Source organism: Leptonychotes weddellii, chromosome 13, assembly GCF_054177405.1.
Source record: "Leptonychotes weddellii isolate Sample4059 chromosome 13, ASM5417740v2, whole genome shotgun sequence".
NCBI lineage: Eukaryota > Metazoa > Chordata > Mammalia > Carnivora > Phocidae > Leptonychotes > Leptonychotes weddellii.
This window is the reverse complement of record NC_138381.1, coordinates 36809551-36832706: the sequence shown is the minus strand read 5'-3', so window position 1 is coordinate 36832706 and position 23156 is coordinate 36809551. Positions and strand designations below refer to the sequence as shown.

The 23156-nt window shown below is 38.6% G+C and overlaps 1 protein-coding gene across 1 annotated transcript in view; it reads left to right on the top strand.

The window, feature by feature from the left end:
• Positions 1-21011, top strand: part of RNF125 (ring finger protein 125) — a 35773-nt gene extending 14762 nt beyond the window's left edge. Inside the window, exons 3-6 of the mRNA XM_081802536.1 lie at positions 3728-3822; positions 6365-6455; positions 14214-14321; positions 17127-21011. Of these exons, the coding sequence (XP_081658662.1) occupies positions 3728-3822; positions 6365-6455; positions 14214-14321; positions 17127-17213 (381 nt within the window). The 3' untranslated portion in view covers positions 17214-21011. The remainder of the gene's footprint in view (positions 1-3727; positions 3823-6364; positions 6456-14213; positions 14322-17126) is intronic.
• Positions 21012-23156: the final 2145 nt, after the last annotated feature.

The window sequence follows — 23156 nt, the reverse complement described above, 5'->3', positions numbered from 1 at the left end:
AACTGAGCCACCCAGGCGCCCTATATATCTATTTTTAAAGATTTTATTTATTTATTTGAGAGAGCGCACAAGCTGGGGGGGGGGAGGGGCTGAGGGAGAGGGAGAAGCAGACTTCCTTGCTGAGCAGGGAGCACCATGTGGGGCTCGATCCCAGGACCCTGGGATCATGATCTGAGCCAAAGGCAGACGCTTAACCATCTAAGCCACCCAGGCGCCCCAGATCGGGTTTATATTTTTAAGATAACTGCTCTCTCATGTGAGTGGAGAATGGCTTGGAGGGGGCAAGAGCAGGATTGGTGGAGCCAATTCAGTGCCTATTGGGATGGGTCAGGTAAGGAAGCTGGATTAGGGTGAGAGCATTAGACAGGGAATAAGAGTTTGTTTCAAGGGGCACTTAGGAGAGCGAATTGAAGGAAATTGGTACCAGACTGGATGTGGGGCTGAATGAGAGTATAAAGTGTCAAAAATACCTCCTGGGTTTCTGATGTGCGTAGGTAGGTGTAGGTGAGGGTGCTGCTACGGGGAGCAGATTTGGAGAAGAATCCACAAAGTTTTAAATATGTTAACGTTTGAACTACTAAGGGGAAGATACTATTATACAGAGTCTAGAGTAATCAAAGGAGAGATTATGTGCTAAGGGTCTGAATTTTTTGAGAGAACCTTTCTTTTTTTTTTTTTTAATTTTATTTATTTATTTATTTATTTGAGAGAGAGAGAGAGAGAAACAGCATGAGAGGGGATAGGGTCAGAGGGAGAAGCAGGCTCCCCGCTGAGCCGGGAGCCCGATGCGGGACTCGATCCTAGGACCCTGGGATCATGACCTGAGCCGAAGGCAGTCGCTTAACCAACTGAGCCACCCAGGCGCCCTTGAGAGAACCTTTCTTGATTGTTAATCTACATTATAGCCTGTTATGCTTTCTGAGTACCCTGCGCTTTCTCTTTGTACTGTTTATCACCATTTGGAATTATGCTTTTGTGATTTTTAAATGTACCTCAGTTATCCCCACCAGAGTTAAGTTCTGTGAGGTTAAGGACTATGTCTGTTTTATTGGCGACTGTGTGCGTACCCAGCACTTTGAAGTGACTGGAACAGAGTTAGTGCTTAATATATTTTTTGAATATTTAAGACTCAATAACCTACTCATGGCTGTCTGACTACAAAATTTATACATGGTCTTTGGAGTCAGACTTCCTGGGATCACATGGGCATTCTCTCACTCATTATTTGTGATGTGGGAACGTTATTATCTAAGTTTTTGCTCATGTTTTTGTAAAATGAGGAAAAAGATAGCATTCATGTCACAGAATGGTGAATAGCTGTAAGGGAAAATGATAAAATATATATGGCTTTTGGCACTGTCTGGAACATGGCAAATGCTCAGAATAATAGCTTTTTACATTCGTAATAATAGATTATTACTTATTTTTACTTTGATATTTTTTGTCATCATATAAAATTCAACATGCACAAAGTCAAACTCACCCTAGTATTCTGTCATCCAGTTTTTTTTTTAATCCCACTTCTGGTGTCTGTCAGAAACGAGAACATTCTCTCAATTATCCTGGCTAGAAATCCCCTTCCTTTTTTCACCCTGATCATTCACAAATATTTTGATTTTTCCTTTGAGGTATTTCTTATATCTGTCTCTTCCTTTTTATGTTCTTCTTCTTGCCAGGAATATTGCCATTCCTTCTAGAATCATTTTAAGACTCTCCTTATTCTTCAGAGTCCCAGCCAGATCTCCATTCCACGAGGCCTGGCCTTAGTATTGCAGTTTCATATCTACTTGTCCAGGTGTGGTTTTTTCCCCCTCTATTAGATGATAAACAGCTTTAGAGCAAGCACAGTGGCTTATGTTTCTTCTGCCATCTCTCACAGTGTCTTACATAATTTTGTGTCTAGACACTCCATGAATTTATCAATTCATTTGTCAGTATACGGTCCCCACATTTCTAATTTGTATCAAGAATGCTTATCTTTGGGGCACCTGGGTGGCTCAGTCGTTAAGCGTCTGCCTTCAGCTCAGGTCATGATCCCAGGGTCCCAGGATCGAGCCCCACATTGGGCTCCCTGCTCAGCAGGAAGCCTGCTTCTCCCTCTCCCACTCCCCCTGCTCGTGTTCCCTCTCTCGCTGTGTCTCTCTCTGTCAAATAAATAAATAAAATCTTTAGAAAAAAGAAAAAGAATGCTTATCTTTGTTGTTCAAGGAATACAAAGAGGAAGAAAGAAACTTTTAAGAAAAGTAATAAAGAGATGTGAGAGAATTGATGTGCAAAGTTGGATATGAAAGCTTGGGAAAACAGTGTGTTTTAAGACAGCTACCTCGATGGGTCCTAGGTGGATATGGGTAAAACGGATTTGTTTTCACTTTTCCACTTGCTTTTATTTTTGTCCTTTGTTAAGCAATCGTAACAGTTTCCTTGACGGGGTAGATTTCATGTTTGAGGTTTAACTTCCGTAGCTCGAGCAAAACGAAGCAAGGTCGACCACCTTACCACAGCTATACAAAGCTTCCTTTGGTGCAAGATCTTATCAGAGTTTCTAATGAAACATTTAGTAGCATGTGTGTTATGGAGCCACAGATCCCTCATGGTTAGGATCTCTGAATGTATATCTGGAGGAACAAGGGCTCTTTATTCTGCCTTGGTAAAAATGGACTGTAAGAGCTGTCTTTTATGTTTGCTCTTAATCGGGCCATTAAGTATACTGTGTATTGTGGATTCACTTAATACTGTTGGATATATTATAAAACCGTAGTATTTATATCTTTCTCTGAGGCACAGGACTTCCTTTTACTTACTATGGCCATCTTTAAAATTAAAATCCATCTATTGGTTCTTTTCATCTCTCTTGTTTTCCTTTCCCTCTGTCTCTTCTTACGTTTTTTTCCCCCCCTCCATCTTGCTTGCACTCTTTCCTCTCCCCTTTATCTGTCTCACTTCTTACCATCACCAGCTTAGGTAATGGTGTCCAAAAAAAGTAAATTTGAGTTAATATGTCTTTCCACTTTATTTGTTGTTGTTGTTGTTGTTAAAGATTTTATTTCTTTATTTGAAGAGAGCACAAGCAGAGGGGAGGGGCAGAGGGAGAGGGAGAAGCAGGCTCCCCACTGAGCAGGGAGCCCAACGTGGGACTCGATCTCAGCACCCTGGGATCATGACCTGAGCCGAAGGCAGATGCCCAGTGACTGAGCCACCCAGGCACCCCGTCTTTCCACGTTAAAAAAACATATGCTTTCCAGGGGTGCCTGGGTGGCTCAGTCGGTTAAGCATCTGACTCGTGATTTTGGCTCGGGTCATGATCTCAGGGTCCTAGGATCGAGCCCTGCATCAGGCTCTGCGCTCAGCATGGAGTCAGCTTGAGGATTCTCTCTCCCTCTCCCGTTGCCCCTCCCCTTGCTCACTCGCGTGTGTGTGCTCACTCTCTCAAATAAATAAGTAAATAAATATTTAAAAAATAAAAGTAAAATAAAAAATATATGCTTTCTAGAAGAACAAACTCAAGAACTCAACATTTGGGTCTTCTAAGTATTAGAGACATTTGTAAAGTGTTATTCTTGATAGTGCCTTAACTTTGTTGTACTCTTGTCATGAATACATCCTTTTAATCAGCTGACCCATTGCTATGACCTTATTTGCAATAATGAAAGTAATAAAGCTGGATCACATAAGACTTCATTGAGCCCCTTTTCAACAGGGACTTTATTTTGAATTTGCTTTTATATAGGTTTGCCTCAGCGAAATGAGGGCACACATAAGATCTTGTGAGAAGTATATAGATAAGTATGGACCGCTGCAGGAACTTGGGGAGACGGCAACCAGGTTTGTTTCGACACAATGTAATTGAATGTTAAACTTGATATGCCTGTAAAGAAGTTAATAGGCTGGAAAAGGTTAACCTTCTTATTGTGAAAATATGTATGGAGTTGTGTTCAGGCTCTGAACCATAACACCTATTATTGGTAGTCATTTGTTAATGGCAATAATTATGAAAGAATTTTGCTTTCTCTACTTGAAAAATGTTGCATAAGGGGAACCGAGTATTGGAGAGATTGGGAGAACTTGCCCAGACAAGTTTGTATTAAGGAAGATCCAAAAATAGAATGTGGAACTGTTCAAGTTCCACAAGGCTCTGCTTTCTGACTAATGGCTTGAAGTAGGTCCTGGTTCAGAGCTTCTTTCTTTTCACCATTCCACTGCCACTGCTCAGTGCCCCAGCTCATTTCCTCTGGTTTTGCTGGTTTGGCTTTAGAAGGTAGGAAGTGACATCTCAGTATATAGTCTGACAAGGAAGAACAGGCCTGGGCCAGACATCCTAAACCCGATACATTTTTGGTGGGTAATGTTTTATGGGGCTGGAGGAAGTGTGGAGGTGGTAGTAGGGGCAATGGAGAATATTGACCATTATTTGTTGTTCCTTAAAAAAAAAAAAAAATGAAATGAAATGAATCTGGGCATGACCTATCCTGTAATTACAAAGTTTGGAGTCTCTCTCTCCCAACAAAATAAGGAAATGATTTGTGTTTCCCTGCATAGGCTAATGGCTTGGAAACCATTAGTGGTATTCCGTAAGAGTGTGATATTTTTTCTCTATCCTGAAGGAAAATGTTAGTCTTACTTATTTTAAGAAAATACACTCGGGTGCCTGGGTGGCTCAGTTGGTTAAGCGACTGCCTTCGGCTCAGGTCATGATCCTGGAGTCCCGGGATCGAGTCCCGCATCGGGCTCCCTGCTCGGCGGGGAGTCTGCTTCTCCCTCTGACCCTCCCCCCTCTCCTGCTCTCTCTCTCTCATATAAATAAATAAAATCTTTAAAAAAAAAAAAAAGAAAATACACTCAAAGCTTAAATTTCCTAACCTGAAAGTCTAAATGATTGCCCTGCTTCCTTTTGTTTTACCAGATATTGCTTTGCAAATGTATCCATTATTGTAGGATTAGTTTTATACCGTGATGTTATAAATTTTACATGAGGATTTTAGCTCAAAGCAGAGTATGAATTCTGTTAGATTGGCTGCAAGGACCAATAAGAAGGAAGGATAATAAATGGGTTAAGAAAAGGTATGGGTTTGACTGCAAGGTTGATAGGCTTTATGAAAATTTAAAAATATATGCGAGCTAATTTAAATTAAATAATTAGAATTAAATAATAAAGAATTAAAATAACAGAAAATGAGGAGGGTTGTTGATTAATCAGTCTTACAGGATAGATTGATACTTGCATTTAAGATAGAAATCTTTGCTTTATAAAAGAACTTATTACTACATAATTGAAATTTTAAAAATTCTTATACAGGGAGCTTATCTGGAGTACAAGTGTCAGGGAACAGGAAGTTGAATCTATGATAGAAAGTGAGCAAAAAATTCCAAGCCTCCATATTGTCCCTATGAGTTTAAGGGCAGCACTGTCCAATAGAAGACATTGGTAATTTTATATTTTCTCGTAGCCACACCAAAAAAGTAAAAAGAAACAGTGAAATTAATTTTTAGTATATTTTATTTAACCAAAGCTAGCTTAAATATTATTATTTGAACATGTAATCGATATCAACATTATTGAGATATTTCACCTTTTTTTAAATATTTTTTTTTAAAAATATTTTTATTTATTTATTTGACAGAGAGAGACACAGCGAGAGAGGGAACACAAGCAGGGAGAGTGGGAGAGGGAGAAGCAGGCTTCCCGCGGAGCAGGAAGCCCGATGCGGGGCTCGATCCCAGGACCCTGGGATCATGACCTGAGCCGAAGGCAGACGCTTAACCGACTGAGCCACCCAGGCGCCCCTCACCTTTTTTTAAATATTAAGCCTTTGAAACCCAGTGTGCATTTTGTACTTCCAGCATAACTCAATTTCGATAGCCACGTTCCAAGCGCCAGTAGACATATATGGCTCCTAGCTCGGGTAGTGGACAGCACAACCTAAGGGACAAATACTCCTTAAATATACCAGTAGTTACATATGCTGGTGGAGTTGGAGAACAAGTAACACCCAGTTATGGGACCTGAATTAGGAAAGCGGGGAAGAAAAACAGGACAAAGTAACCCAGGGACAGCTGGGTGATGTGATCCCCCCAGTTTCTCAGTTAATGGGTGCTCAGATTGCACTTCTTTTCCAAAGAGAAGAAAGTGCTTTGTGTTCATTATATATAACTGTTTCTCTGCTGTGTCCCTATGAGGATACTTTCTTTTCTCCGCTCTATCCCTATGAGGATACTTACTTTCTCATCTGACCATTATCAGGATGGAAAAATAATGTCAAATCAGGAAGAACAAGGGCTGGGAACTAGACCCACCTACATTCTATTTTTTAACCTCTAGTTAAATGCCAACGACTTTAGTAACTTTTGTATTCTATGCAATTTCCAGGTGTGTGTGTCCATTTTGTCAGAGGGAATTGGATGAAGACAGCTTGCTGGATCACTGCATTACTCATCACAGATCAGAAAGGAGATCTGTGGTAAGCAATTTCATTACTATTTCTGCAGTGTCTGCATTTAATATACACTAGAAATCCATTTAATAGGCTTCTATTTATAGATATATTATAAAGGATAGTTTATGTCAAGGTTGTGATAATTCCGTGACTATTAACAATATGTGAAAGTGTTGAATTGGGGCGCCTGGGTGGCTCAGTTGGTTAAGCGACTGCCTTCGGCTCAGGTCATGATCCTGGAGTCCCTGGATCGAGTCCCGCATCGGGCTCCCTGCTCGGCGGGGAGTCTGCTTCTCCCTCTGACCCTCCCCACTCTCATGTGCTCTCTCTCATTCTCTCTCTCTCAAATAAATAAATAAAATCTTTAAAAAAAAAAAAAGAAAGTGTTGAATTGAAAGCGGTAAGAATTACTAATGTGCAATCATTCTTTCATTTATGAACTTAGACATTCTCTCTTACACATAATTATGGGCATAATCAACTAAGAAGATCAAAAACACATAGCTAAGATCCAACTCTAGCATACTAACTGTGGTCACATCCTAAGTGAAAAACATTTTTTAATAATGCAAATAGGGTTATCATGACAATTTACTAGAAATGAAAAGTAGAAAGTTATTCATCTTTTTCAGTCTATTATTTATTTCATAGTCTGAGTATTTATCCATATGCTTGCACATTAAATATACATATTGCTCATCATTTCCTAGGTTCATTGTGATGCTTCCTTTTTTTTTCTTTTCAGCCTGGCATTTTAGTTCTACTTTGCCGTGTGGCTTTGATAATTTTCATTTTTGTATAGTTGTGAGGGAAAGCAGGGTGGTGCTGGGTACCTCCTCATTTACTTAGCCATTTTACTATTTTTTGTACACTTGTTACCAATTTTAGGATTTGAATTCATATTGTACATTTGAACTTTTCCTTCTATTGGATTTTTTCCTAAGAGGAAATTCCTTAGATTTATCTTCTGGGACCAAGAAAGTGCAAACTTTTTAATAGCTCTTGAAATATACTTCTAAATGCATTCCAAAAAGGTTGACTCAATTTATATTTGTGTCCGCAATTTAGGAGTAAACCACTTTCACCTTAACCTGGCTAATATTGGGTGCATTTATTTTAAAATTAAAGTAAGAGGCTTAGCAGATATAAAATGATACCTCGAAGATTATTCTGAATTTTATTTTAGTTTTATGGTATAAATATGTATATGTATATATTTTTATATATGTATGTATATGTGTGTATATATTTATATACACAAACATATATGTGTATGTGTGTCGTTTACATAGATAGGAGTTTTGGTGTGTTTTTTTTGTTTTGTTTTGTTTAAAGATTTTATTTATTAATTTGAGACACAGAGATAGAGAGAGAGCATGAGCAGGGGGAGAGGGAGAAGCAGGCTCCCCACTGAGCCAGGAGCCCGATGCGGGGCTTGATCCCAGGACCCTAGGATCATGACCTGAGCTGAAGGCAGACACTTAACCGACTGAGCCACCCAGGTGCCCCAGGAGTTTTGGTTTTTTAAATTTGAGTTTTAAGCGTTTTTTTTTTTCCTATAAAATCCTCTTGGAAAGTGATGAGATTGAAACATAGTTATATTGGATAGATAGATATAGATAGATAGATATTTACAAACAAGGATAGTTCTCACAACAATCGTAGAAGATAGGTGTGATTACTTCCATTTTACAAATAATAAATTGAGGCTGGGAGAGGTTACCTAAGTCTTGTAAGGTCACCAGCTGTTAAGTAGCTGAGCCACAATTCGAACACAATAGTCCAGCTCCAGAGCATGGTGAACCCCTGAGCTCTACTAGCAAGTTCACAAGAGAAGCCGCACAGTAGAGTCAAAGTATTTGTTATTGATCCTAATGGTTTAGGGGTTTTGGTTCTTGGAATGGCTTGATATGTGTTGGGAGAGCAGGGGAGATTATCATGGGCTTTTACTGCTCTAGTTGTTTTGTTTTATGTTGGGTCTCTGGGGAGCTAGAGGAAGTTAGAAGGAAGAGTTAGGATGGCATAATAATAGCGACCATTTACCCACTTCTAAGTGCTTCTTTGCCTCCTAGCAACCGTCAGAAGGTATTATCCACACAACCTGAGCCCTAACCACTAGTACCCAGTGCTAGGAGTACCCAGTGCTTCTCTGGCTGGAGGAACACCAGGTGCTTTGGAGCATGGTCTTGGGCTGCATCATAGCAGCACTCTGGGGCAGGTCATGTGCCAGTCTGTCCATTGGTACTGTGTACCTGCTCCAGCAGAAATCCAGTCCCCATGCTGCTCAGTTTGGCCATCAGATTGAAGGTGGCTCATGGAAGCTAGGTCTTGCTTGATTTAGAGGTAATAGAAGGAACTGAAGAAAGTGGATCTAAGGGCAGAAATGAACCAGGAATGGTGGGATCAGATTGCCCATAGAATTAATAGTCAAAAACCTAGGCTTTGGAGGAGATAAACTTTGGTACCAATCCCAGCAAATCCCACCAATGTCTTTGCCTCTGTTTCATCATTTGTAAAATGGGGATGATAATGATAATGATCCCATTTTCACAGGGTAGCAGTAAATGAGTGGGCTACTACCACTTTTGCAACTACATAAAACCAAGGCTATTGGAGATTTTGAGGAAGCCATGTACTATCGCATTTGGGGAACCCAAGCCAGAAGGGTGGGGAGTGAAGTGGTGAATTTCCAAAGATCAGGATGCTATCGTGGCCTTGAGGCAGGAGCAGATTGTTCACAAAATTCGTGGTTCTGTAATACATGAGGGCTGTCTAGAGGTGCTCTCTAGAACAGAAAACCTTCAGTTTTCCTGTTAATGTTTCATGCTTGAGTAGAAACTCGGGCCACGTGTCACTCTGAAGGATCTAGAACCACTAGAATTCAGGATACACGCTTTGGTTATGAAACGGCAGGAAGTAGATACTGTGGCATATTTGGGGTTCACATGCTTAGGAATCCCCAATGGGGGCATGCTGGTGAAAATACCCCAGGTGAAGTCCTAAGTCCAAGGCTGATTCTGGGTTGGTGTGGAAATTAGCAAGGAATTATTGCTTTGAGGGGCTGGGTTGTTGGGTTTGCTTACAGATAAGATCAGTGACCTCATCTGACTTAATGTGGTGTAAGAAGTTTCATGGCAGTTAGAGATTTGAGCAAATGATTCTGCCTTCTAGATAAAATTAGATAATTCAGAAATCGAACCACGAGCCACTAATCTTTTCTTTCTGAGTTGCTCAAGACTGGGGTAGTAGATTAAGAACATCAAGAAATTGTGACTTTTCTTACTTGCAGCTTTAAGAACCGACAGCTCCTTTTTGTCACGTAGTAATTATATTCTGCCATGTTGTATTTTTTTAAAAGTATTTATTTATTTTAGAGAGAGAGAGAGCACTCATGGGAGCAGGGGGGAGGGGCAGGCAGAGGGAGAGGGAGGAGAGAGAGTCAGACTCCTCCCTGAGCTCCGAGCCTACACAACATGGGGCTTGATCCCAAGATCCCGAGATCATGACCTGAGCCGAAATTGGGAATTGGAGGCTTAACCAACTGAGCCACCCAGGCGCCCCTGCCATGTTTTATTTTTTGAAAATTTGCCTCTGTGGAATATTAAACTCAAAGGAGGCCAGTGACATAAGCAGCATGCTTCAGATTGAATTGAGAGACCACTTTTGAGAGAAATTTGGTATTTTGTTTTGGAGAGGGAAGATGTTTCAGCAAGAGCCACACTTTCTGGCTATTCTCTCTGCCCAGAGTGCTCTTTCTTTCAGTGGTTGGCTCATATTTATCCTTTAGAACTCTGCTTAAATCTTTCTTCCTCAAGGAATCCCTCCCTGACATCCAAATTACTTTCAGCTCTTGCTTTCCTCCCCTCTTTTTTTCTCATTTATCACAATTTGTAATTGTGGGTTCGTTTCAGGTCTGCCTCTCCCTGTAAGGTATCAGGCTCATGAAGTCATGGAACTTCTTTGTTCAACACTGCCTGCCCACCTCTTGGCAGAGAACCTAGCGCATAGGAGGATATAGTGATTATGAAAAATAAGATATTAAAGGAAAACATAATTCCATTCACCCAGATTCAAAGGTTCCAGTAGTCTCTTTATTTTCTGCCTGCTCCCGAGATTCATTCCTTAAGGGAAGGAACAGGACTTTTATTGGTTTGGAACATAAACTGTGGTGACTAGAGCCTGAGCCACCTGCCCCACAGTGGTTTATTTCTGTCGGTATGTAGAATATCTGTGACTCGACTGGGCAGTGGGAGTGTATGTGCATAAATGTTTTGGAAGGAAGAAAAAAATCTTTATTAAATTTGCTTTCAGACTCTTGCTAAATTAGATGTGCAATCTGGTACCTTAATTTTGGTTACATATTTGCCTGTAATTATTTTCAGTGCATGTCTCTTTTCTCTTTTTTTGGATTCAGGAATTTTAAATTTCTTTCCCAAATGGCACTTGCCATCAGATAGTTGCTGTGGAGGTTAATCTAAACCACATATAGAACTGGGTGTCCCTTGTAATAGATGTTCTGAAGGATTGAAGTTGGTGGTAACTTCTGATATGGTGGCTGTTTTCACCCGTGGAGTTCACCATCAGATAAAGTCCATATTGAGATGAGGTCAGCATCTTTTGAATATACACTGTGCATTGATTGATTCCTAATATGAGTATCATGGCCTGGGAGCATTGAGTGGAGGTGCATAATACAGGATGAGCTGATGTTAGCAAATTGGCAACGTTAGTGAGAGTATAGGTAACACTTAGGTACTTGGCGATGATTAGTCAGCCTCCTACCATTTCTTTCTCCTCCTCTTCTTACCCTCTCCTCCCTCAGGTCAGATCCCTCACTTTAGGACACAAAATAAACCCTTAGAGTAGTATAGATGTTCACCTGTTGTTTTCCAATGTTCTTCTGGAAGAAATCTCTTGAGTTACACAACTAAATATGTACAGCAGAAGACCGAAGTCTCCACTAGCTCCTATCAACATCAGACTAAAAACAAAAACTACTTTGCTTAAAGTTCCAGGTTTTCTGTTATCTTTCTCCTTCACTAGATCTGGAATCTCCTTCATAGTTGGGTCAGGGCTTAGCATCTCTGTACCTCTGACTCTTGACATGGGGCCTACAGAAACCATAGTAGGTGCTCAAATAAATATCTATTGAGCAGAATTGGTCCCAACTTACCCTTCCAAACTCATCTCCCACCACTTCCCTCGACATGCCCTACCTTCAGCTTCCCAGAGCTTTTCCCATTCCCTAAGCAGGCCTGTCCTTTGTGCATTGATTTCTCTGCCTGTGATGCTCCTCACTCTGGCACTGCTGGCTCCTTCTTCAAGACTCATTTCAGTTACCGGCAGCTTGGCTGAAGCCTCTCCTGATTTGCTGGGCAAAATTAATGATTCCCTTTTTAGGTCTTGAACTGCCTTTTTGAGTATAACACTTGACTATATGTTGTAACATCTTGGGTATGGCACTTGCTTTGCAGTATTGAAAGTATCTGCTTACGTGATAACAATAGCAACCATTTATCATTTGTGCCAAGGGCTGAGCTAATATAATGACTGAGCTTCATAATGTTAAATGACACCTTTTAAATATACAAACAGCTCTGCAAATCAGCTAATTCTCATTTTGCAGGATAAGATTAATTACTTGCCAAGGCTAAGTCAGTGAGAGGCAGAGATGAAATTGGAAACTGTTTTCCAGGTACTGGGCATGCAGGAGCGAATAGGAGACCTGGAGTTTCTTCCTCATGGAGCTCCAGCTATTCACGAACAAGGATCAAATAGTAGTAAATACGTGGTGTTTATCAAATGCCTAGTATGTACCCGGCACATGGAGGACATTCTCTCTAAACATCATAGCTACTCTACAAGTTAGGTGGTGGTATCTCCACTTGACTGAAGAGGGAAGTTCATGTGCTGAAGGTCAGTCACACAGCTCGGCAGAGCTGGTGCTGGGATTTGAAGGCTCCCCACCATGCAACACAACTGTATCTTCACTGGTTTCCATATTCCAGGTGCCCAGCATGTAGTAGAGGTATCGTAAAGAGTACTAAGTGAACAAATTTCTATAACTAGTGTCCCTTCTTTCACATCACAAAAAAATTAATGTTGCTTTTTTGTTCAGGTATTTCTTGGTCTCAGCTGTGTTCTCATTACTACACAGGTGTCTATCTTGGGATAGCCAGTGTTGCCAAGTAACCAAGATAGCTAGAGCATTAGAAAATCATAAATGACTATAGAGCGATAATAACTGAAATGATGTAATTTTATTAAAAATAAGACATATTAATGGACTAGAGCAAAATTCAGAAGTTAAACTATGTATAGATATTGAGCATACTGAAACTGAGACCCCCCCTAAAACAATAAGAAGTACATAAAGACCTCATTTAAATTTAAAGCAAGATGTTACCATCCAAACAGATAAATTAAGCACTGTTATAATATGAAAAGAATATTGAATTGTCTATTAGGAGGCCTAGATCCCAGTTCTGATACTTACAGTGGTATAAATTTAAGCTAATTTTTTTTCCTTTCTGAAATTGAGTTCATGAAAGAAATAGGACAATCATTAATTCACTAGGTTGTTGTGAGGGTCAAATAAGAATACTACCTAATTTTTTTTTTAATTTTCATTTTTTTAAGGAGGAAATCTATTTCTTTTTAGAGATTTTTATTTATTGATTGATTGATTTAACAGAGAGAGAGCGAGAGCGAGAGAGGGAACACAAGCAGGGGGAGTGGGAGAGGGAGAAGCAGGCTTCCCACTGAGCGGGGAGCCCGATGCGGGGCTCGATCCCAGGACGCTGGGATCATGACCTGAGCCGAAGGCAGACGCTTAACCGACTGAGCCACCCAGGCGCCCCAAGAATACTACCTAATTTAATGCCTGACACATACCTGGCCCTCAGTAATGATTCTGCATCTCATATTTTAAAAAATGAAAACGTGAAGAAATAGAATTTTAAAAAACCCTAGGATAAATTGTAATAAAGCAGTAAAAAAAAAAAAATGTAATAAAGTAGTGTATTTTTTTTTAAAGATTTTATTTGAGAGAGAGAGCACACGTGCATTGGGGGTAGGGGCAAAGGGAGAGGGAGAGGGAGAAGCAGACTCCCCACCAAGCAAGGAGCCCGACATGGGGCTCGATCCCAGGACCCTGAGATCATGACCTGAGCCGAAGGCAGACGGTTAACCAACTGAGCCACCCAGGTGCCCTCTTTCTTTATCATATACTACTTTAGGGGTATATGTTACACACAAACCCAAAAAACTGAGTTCATGCAAAAACTGGTAAAATCTAAGTAAGGCTTGTAGTCTAGTTAATTGCCAATTTCCTGGTTTCGATAATGTACTGCAGTTTATAAGGTATTACCACTGGGGAAGCTGGATGATGGAGTCAAGGGACCTCTTGCATTATTTTTGTAATTTCTCATGAGTTTACAAATACTTGAAAATGAAAAAGGTTATTTTTTAAAGCCATTAAGTATTTCAAGAGGGAGGCAACTAATTAAATAAATTATGCTACATCTACTAACTGCAATATTGTTTAAATAATAGATTGATAAATATGAAATAAATAGCTATACTGTTAAGTACAGGAAATGCCTATGAAGAAATAAATGCAATTTTATTTGGTTAATATTTATGCAGTTTTTAAATATTATGCTGAGGAATGGCCAATAGATTCATAAAGTTAAAATTCACTTGTTGAATAGTTATTTAATTTTTTAATTTTGACACTGATTATTTTAAATTCTTTCTTGAACTCCTGATTTTCTTTTCCAGTTCTGTCCACTTTGCCGTTTACTACCTAATGAGAATCCAGGAAGCTTTAGTGGCAGTTTAATAAGACATTTGCAAGTCAGTCACACTTTGTTTTATGATGATTTCATAGTAAGTATATTTTTTTACTTTCACATTATGTTTCTATGTGGCGTGTGTTAAGCTTACCTTTTTAAATATAAGTGAATAAAATATAAATATAGCAGAAAAAAATGTGTATGGACCTGAAGTTAAGTATCAGCATTAAGTAGGAAATTATAAAAATATAATGTTTATAAACCTGACTATTGATATTATCTGCCTTAGAGAAAATTATTTTCTTTGTGATCTAGATAGTCATTGTATAAGGTACTAGATTTCACTTTCGAATTATTTTAATTTCTACTCTATTCCCCTCCCTATATATAGTTTTAATTTTTATGAAGCTTAAAACTTATGTAGCTGAAATGAGATGAAATCACATCAGTAATGAAATGGCCCAGAGTTTGTTCTGCATCCCGTTGCTATTATAGCACATTGAATGGCTAATAACAGTTACGCAGTAAGACACACAGGCCTCATGTTTTATTTAAAAATATTAAACTCCATGAGACACAAAACTCATGTCTATTGCACGTTTTTAAACTGAAAAAATTGTATTATGAAAAATTATAAACATATACAAAAGCAGACAAAACACTACCACGGACCCCCATATTATCAGTAACTACCCATCAATAACTACCAACTAATGGCCAATCTCATTATATTTTTTCTTTCCATTTTATTGAGAAATAATTGACATGTAGCACTGTGTAAGTTTAAGGTATACAGTATAATGACTTGACTTATATAGTGTGACATGATCACCACAGTAATTTTAGTTAACATCCATCGTCTCCTATAGATACCTATAGATACCAAAAAAAATTTTTTTTGTGATGAGAACTTTTAGGATTTACTCTCTTATCAGCTTTCAAATATACCATACATTAGTGTTAACTGTAGTCTTCATGTTGTACATTATATCCCCAGTATTTAATTAACTTATAAGGGGAAGTTTGTACCTTTTGACCCCCTTCCTCCCATTCCCCCTCCCACAACCCAATAATTTTTTTGGGGGGGGGGATGGAAGAAAAGTTAGATGTAGTATGAATAGTTCTAACTTATGACTGTATTTCCCATGATCAGGAATGAGAATAACAAGCGAAAAGTTAATGTAGCCTTTGTTCTGCTTTGCTCCACGTGTTGCCATGTGAGGGTAATGTGTTATCTCCTGAGTCCCTTTGAGCAAAGGGGTATTGCCTATTATGGAAGGAAAATCCCTCATAGCCATGTTGTTAAGTAGTATATTTTACTGTTACCGCTATCTAAATACATGAAATGTTAAGGGCTAAATTTAACTTTGCATATAGTTTTCACATGATTTTTGACTGCTGTCTTTTTGCAATTTCAAGATAGAAATTAATAATTGTTGAAGATCGTCCTTTGAAAATGTTCTCCCTGCTTTCTGATCTGCCCACTATGGTTATCCAGATTCAACACAAGGAGCTTGGGTTCTGACCTGGGTTTGAGTAACAGCTCTGTCTCAGTCACAGCTCTGTTAAATACCACTGAGTCTGTCTGTTCATGTGTTAAGTGAGGAGATTAAAAGCACTTCGTGCCCAAAGCTCTTGTTGAGGATTAAATGCAATAGTGCGTGTAAAGTGATTTGCACAGTTTGGGCAAGGATGTTAGGCCATCTGGAGATGGGGAGAGGATAAATGGAGGTACTAGGACCACTTGAAGAGTTGAGCGGGCTCCAACACTCAAATAATGTCTTTTCTGGCCCTCTAAAGCACACAGGGCCTCAACAGAGGCTGGTTCTGGTCTCTTTGTACTCAATTTTTTACAACACATAGGGCTTCCTCTTTACCTTAGCTCCATAAGATGTTCTAAAAACCAGGTTGATTTCATATCTGTCCTGGCTATTCATGTTCAGTCCATTCTTCTCAAGATTTTCCAAAGTATGATCCAGGGCTGGTCAGGAGGAAGCAAGACTGATGAGAGTACTTTCAGCCCACTCAAAACTGTATCCTTGGATGTGGAAGTGAGGTGGAAGCCATATTATGTGTTTTGACTTTGGTTTCCCAAGCTGCGAAGTATTATACTGTGCACTTTAAGTATATTATCTCATTTTATTCCTACAGCAACTTGCGTGAAGTGAGTGTTGTGTTATTATCCTCACTTAGCTATGAAACATCTGAAGCTCAAAGGTTAATTGCCAAAGAAAAAGCCAGGATTCAGTCCAGATCTTGTGCTCTTCTGGGCTTTATGGCTTTCCTTTGGATTTTGTTGATTTGCCTTTATGCTTTCAGAATGGATTTCCAAGAGAGACTGTGTTTTTTTTTTTTTTTTTTTCGATTTATTGCAGAAGAGGAGATGGATTGCAGAGAATAGGGCTCTTAATAGTTTTTGTTTTATTTACAGAATATGCTGACTTAAAGTTTTGAAAGCCATTTTGACCATAGGGAGGCAGGGAGAAAGAGAGTTTTGTGTTCAATATATTTTTCAGAAATAGATACTCAGTAGTGCTGCTGAGATTGGTGATTTCTAGGGGAATGTCTAGACTTTAATCCATATTACATGTTTATTTGGAACATAGCACCCTCACCACAATTTATAAGGTTGACTAAAATTACTAATTTAAATTCCAAATCAAGACTATTTTACTATGACAATAACTAGTCAATCGTTAGGCAGTAAAATTAAATTGAAAATGCACAGGCCCCAAAACAGAAGTCCTGGGGTTTATGGACAGTTTTTGTGGAAACTTAGGTCACTAAATTCAGGGCTCTACTTTCTTGCAAAATGGGGCACTGCTTTGACCCGTTTCCTCCAGTTGCTGAAAACTATCATCTCTGATTATATGTTTCTAATTATTTTTCTTTATTGTAGGATTTTAATATAATTGAGGAAGCTCTTATCCGAAGGGTCTTAGACCGGTCACTTCTGGAATATGTGAATCACTCAAACACCACATAATTTAATTAAAAGGAAAGGGAAGGAGACCATAGAATTGCACCATTCGTTAAGATGCTGCTTGAACAATTGGAGGGCAATTGTAAATGTTCGATGGGCAAAAATGTACAACACTGTTATACGTTTGTCCATGTTTATTGTTATATCGCGTTTTAAAACTGCTTTCATTTTGATGGCTTAAATCTGTTTTACATTCTTGAGTTTTTTAGACACTGAACAACAAAAAATAGTCTCCATCAGCCATTAATATATGGACGAGAACATCAGGCAGGATATGTGGGTGAAGGATCTTTATTTGCAAATTGGATGATAGTATGTGTAATGCTACATATTAATAACTACTATCATGGTTGAGCAAGATAACTAATCTTTGTTCTATCTAAAAAGATGGAGAGTGAAACCAAAATTTTGGAAGTCAACAAAGTCCACTTAACCAAATTGTAAAATATAATACTGTAACAAAATACATTTTGTGTTAGGGATGTATACTTAATTCTTTGACTTTTTATAACTATGCACAATAAGAATTTAATATTATATTTTTCAAATATTTGTAGCTTATTATTTAGAAATATTTCTATAATATAGGCAATTTTCTTAAAAACCTTCAGCTGATATTTATAGTAGAAGTGTTCACATCCATAATTTTTAGTGGAAAACCCTAAGGGCTTTGCTTTTTTTTTACTTTTTTCCTTTAGAAAAAATACAAAATATAAATACTGAAAACCAAACAAAATGTAGCTTTTTACATCATTATAAGGAAACACTGTTTTAGAACTCCGCCAGCCATTCTGGTTGTCCTCTGTGTGTCCAGTCACAGTTACCAACCATCTTCCCAAATTCCACAGAAGTAACTAACCACTACAGTGATACCCATTATAATCACTTCCTTGCATTTCTTTATTATTACCCAAGTGTGTATCTGTACACACTGTATTTTAATCTTATCCATTTAAAATTGTTTTATTGGCTACATCTAATCTATAGGTTCTCTCTTCTTTCTTTTCCTTAGAATTTACTAAAGAACTTGGTCTCATGGCCTATAGAGTTTCCCACAATCCGTATTTTGCTGATTGTGTATTCATGGCGCAATTCAGCACATTCCTCTTTCCTCTGGATACTGACACATGGATCCAGATGTTTGAAGGCTCAGGTTCAGTCCTTTTTGGCAAGACTATAGGTCATGGTGTGTTCTTTCATCAGAGGGCACACAATATCTGGTTCTCTCTCTTTGTGATGTCAGCTGAAATTGATAATACTAGATCCATTGATTTATTGTGAGGTAGAGGATATTCTAATTCTATCATCTCTCTTTCATTTATTAACTGGAACATTTTTATAAAGAGATGTTTCCCCACATATACTATTTGGTTAACCACTGGTCAAGTTTGTACAGGAAAGGGAAGGTAAATATTTGTATTTTCCTTTCATGTACTAATTTTCAAGATAATAAACTTGTTTCCTATTACCTTCCAGAGATCACTTCCTTTTTTCGGTATTATGAACTCATGGGTTCAAACATATTTGATAGGCTTCAACCCATTTAAAATATTACCTTATTGAAGTTCAAATTGTCCCACCTTTGGCCTTTGGGAGCCTCACCAAGTTGCCTCTGAGTCATTTTGACATTACACTAGCTGTCTGTATTAGCTTCCTTGCTATCTCAGAAGACAAGATATTCCAGGCCCAACTTGTGTGTTTCCTGCCCCAGACCTGGAATGAGCCATTTCTCTAAGAAGCCTGGCTACTTTTAGTGAGAAATGGTATTGCAAAACCATAATCAAGGCTCTAAGGATGCTCATTGCTATTACATTGGCCATTGTTTCTAGGAGAGAGCTAGAAATCTCTATTTTTTTAATAAGATAAAACACTTTGTGAGTTTATTGTGAAACTTCCAAATCAAATTGAGTACTACAGAGTTTTTACTTAATCCTTTCTATTACAACTATATTTCCATTTTCTATACTGAGAATCCTGGTTTTCAAGGACACAAGGCATGATAGAGTTAGAATATCCCACAATTATTCATTTCCTTTATTTACCGTACACATGCAGCAGCCTCAGAATAACAATGCTAATATGACTACCACCGATACGATTACTGAAACAATTAAATTTTTTTCATTTGCTCTTCCCATTCTCTATTTTTAAAAGTCATACTATATCAGGATTTCCACAAAATACTGGTATAACATACTATACTCTCTCCCTTCTATCCCCCATTTAGTCTGAGTTCTTCAAATAACTATATATTCAGTGCTTACAGCAAGTGGTTATCTGATGGCTCTGTTTCTCATATCTGTCTCTTTCATGACGAATCCAGGATGTAGAATGACGTCTCCAGTGTAAGCAAGCAAAGGAAGCTATGAAGACTAGTGATAACAACTGAGGATAAAATATTTGGTTGTAGTTAGCTTTTTAATTGTCATCATTTATGAACTTTGTTCCTTACACATAAATGTAGTCATAATCACGGTGTCACCAATTCTTTATAATAAATTATCCATTCATTCTTTAAAGACTTGCTTACTATTCTGCCATCCACTGTGAGATTAGAAAAACGCAAAACCAGACGAAATCTTGAGGGCCTTCTTCCCTCCCTTTTAGATACTGGTTTCAAGCTTGCTTTTCACAGCTGCAGACAAGTAAGAACAGATTTTTAATTTCACAAGCTCTTGTCCTGCAATTTGGATGGGTCGTCCAATAAAGCAAAACCCGCTGGACAACAAGTGCAAAAAGAGAGGGATTTTTCAGAGATAATCAGACTGAAAATCTAGTCCCTAAAAAGTAAAACAATATATTTCTGAGCATGAGTACAGAAAGTAAATCTTCGTTAGTTCAGAACCACACAAAAGGCATCTTTAAATCTGTAAAACTTGAAAAAACTTCAAAACTTGAAAACCTGGATTTTAAGTAAAGCTTTAAAAAGTCATCTACCACTATTAACCTAAGTGCAGCAATACTGCAACCTGTCCCTGTATTCCTCTTGGGATAATTTTGCCACCTACAGGGCAAATGACTTGCTGGCCGCCTGAATTATTTTGCCTTCTGAATTATTTTGAGTTCTAAAAGGGTGAAGTGCAAATATTCATTGTTTCACTGTGCCTTTAACCTTTTATAAAAAGGAATTTATAATTCATTGTTTTAAAAAGTGAAAACCATAAACAAAACCATCATACTGTACACCTTAAACCTTATATACTGATCTATATCAATTATTTCTCAGTAAAGCAGGGGACGGAGGGTCAGGATGAAAACCAGTATTTGAAGCTGTTGACTACTAACAAAAAAGTTTCACTCACTTTCTTTATAGTGCCTCAAGATGCCTTTTTTTTCAAGGCCTTATAAAGGGAAAAACTGATTCACTTGTTTTTCTTTAAAAGCTAAAGTCTTCTAACCCAACAAAAACCTATGGAGATTTTCCTTCATGTACTTTTTCACCCAAGTTTCTAAAATGTAGGTTGAAGATTGGATAGTGAATCTATGATAAACAGAGCTTCAGGTCAGATTTCCTAAGAGATCCTGTCTCCAGTGATATTGCTTCATTTCTTTTCCTGGTGCTAGGTGTCTTTCATTTTGAAGTGAGCTTCCTCCAGCTATTGAAAGTTTATGGTATCATCATTTGTACCTTTGAACACTGAAGTTATTTTGAAAAAGTCACTAAGAGATTCGTTCTTTTATTATTCAATTGCAACAACAAATCTGTATAATGATCAGAATTTAAAATGTACAATTCTTTTTTCTGTAAATATGTATTATTGTTAGAAATAAAGAATGGCAGGACCATTGCTCATTAAAATATCCACTGTGTCTGTTCTTAAATATGGATCTTGATAATTTTTTACAAGCTTAATTAGCTTTTTAAATTGTCATCATTTGGCAATAGCTATCACAAACATATACCTTCATTTTAGGCCAGTAGTTCTCAAATGGGGGTGATTTTGCAATGTCTAGATACATTTTTGGTTGTCATGACTGGGGTGTGCTATTGGCAGGGATGTGGGTAGAGTCCAGGGATGCTGCTCAACATCTACAATGCATTGGACAACTCTCCACAGCAAAGAATTACCCTGCCCAAAATGTCAATAGTGCTGCGGTTTAGAAACCCGGATTTAGGCCAAGGTAATGCTGAGCTGAGCATCATGGAGTTAGTACTGGTTCTGTTTCCAAGGGGCTTCATTGAAATTTAAAAGGTAAGATGTAAAGATATAAATCCTACTCCTTACTAAATACATATGAAATTTTGGGTAGCGATAGCTATCATATGTACCCCAGATCAGAATACATTCAAACATCTGAAAGCTTTTTGGATTTCTCACAAGAAGAGGTACAGGCCAGAACATAGATGTTATTGACATGACCCCTGACGGCTGTTTACTGAAAGTAAGACAGAGGCAACCTAGAATGGGTTGAGAAGACTTACCTTTACCACCTAGATTATCTTTACTGAAGAGAAGACAAAATACTACAGAGGGACACCTACGTCTGAGATCCTTGAAGTTAAGAAATATTTAAATTTCTACCTTATTACTGGAAAATCATCTGGTTTTTTAATCGTGGTTTCAGAGAAGGCCACACATGGGTCTTGATTAAGTCCAATCATTGCCGCAAAGCAGCCATGTGAGAGCCCAGTGAAGGTGAGAGATTGATCAAGATAGATTAGGTCATGCTGCGATTACAAACAACCCCAAACCCCAGCGTTCACCCAAAGTCTACTGTGGATCTTGGCTATTCTCCAGACAGCTGTTCTCCAGCCTCAGAATCCCAGATTGTTTTGATCTCATGGCATTTGTATATTTACCACATGCTTACCCAGTCACCTCTTAGCACAGTGGGCTGGAGAGTTGGTTACATAGGTCATTTCCACTAACATTTCATTTGCCAAGGCAAGTCATGGCCAGATTTAATTTCAAGGCTTTGGGGGAAATGCAATCATAGGTAGAAGAGGACTGGATATTAGGATATAATAGTAATGCCAATCATGGAAGCAGAAAGCCAGGAAGAACTGGCAGAGACCAGGAGGTCCACAGGGAAAAGGTATTAAAAACACACCTGTGGAGGGGCGCCTGGCTGGCTCAGTTGGTAGAGCATGATCTCAGGGTCATGAGTTTGAGCCAGGAGAGACAAAAAGCCAAAAAAGACTAGCTTTTTATTTTATTATTATTTTTTTAAGATTTTATTTATTTATTTGAGAGAGAGAGAGAGCACATGAGAGGGGGGAGGGTCAGAGGGAGAAGCAGACTCCCTGCTGAGCAGGGAGCCCGATGTGGGACTTGATCCCGGGACTCCAGGACCATGACCCGAGCCGAAGGCAGTTGCTCAACCAACTGAGCCACCCAGGCGCCCCAAGACTAGCTTTTTAGAAACATAAACTCGTATTCATTTTGCCGTTGTAATTTTTTGCTTAATTTTACTTGAAGTTTAGGATCATTTTACCAAATGAAAGATTTTTCGGTTTCTCAAACACAAAACTATAATTTTGCCTTTTGAGTCACTTACTCCTTTTCACTAAAAGAAATGGCCAAGTGTGTTCTCAGTCCCTCACACATGTATTTTCTCAGTAACTTACTGTGTACTTCATCAGAACCACTTGGGTTACTTGGTACTACGTTTTTCTGAGCCCTCCCCAGATGTACAGAATTAGAATGTCTGAAATTCTGATGAATTCATCAAGTTATCAAAATATATTCAAATCGGGGCGCCTGGGTGGCTCAGTCGGTTAAGCGACTGCCTTCGGCTCAGGTCATGATCCTGGAGTCCCGGGATCGAGTCCCGCATCGGGCTCCCTGCTCAGCGGGGAGTCTGCTTCTCCCTCTGACCCTCCCCCCTCTCATGTGCTCTCTCTCATTCTTTCTCTCTCAAATAAATAAAATCTTTAAAAATATATATATATTCAAATCTATCCATTTCTCACCATCTCTGTGATTACAGTTTTTTTTTTTTTTT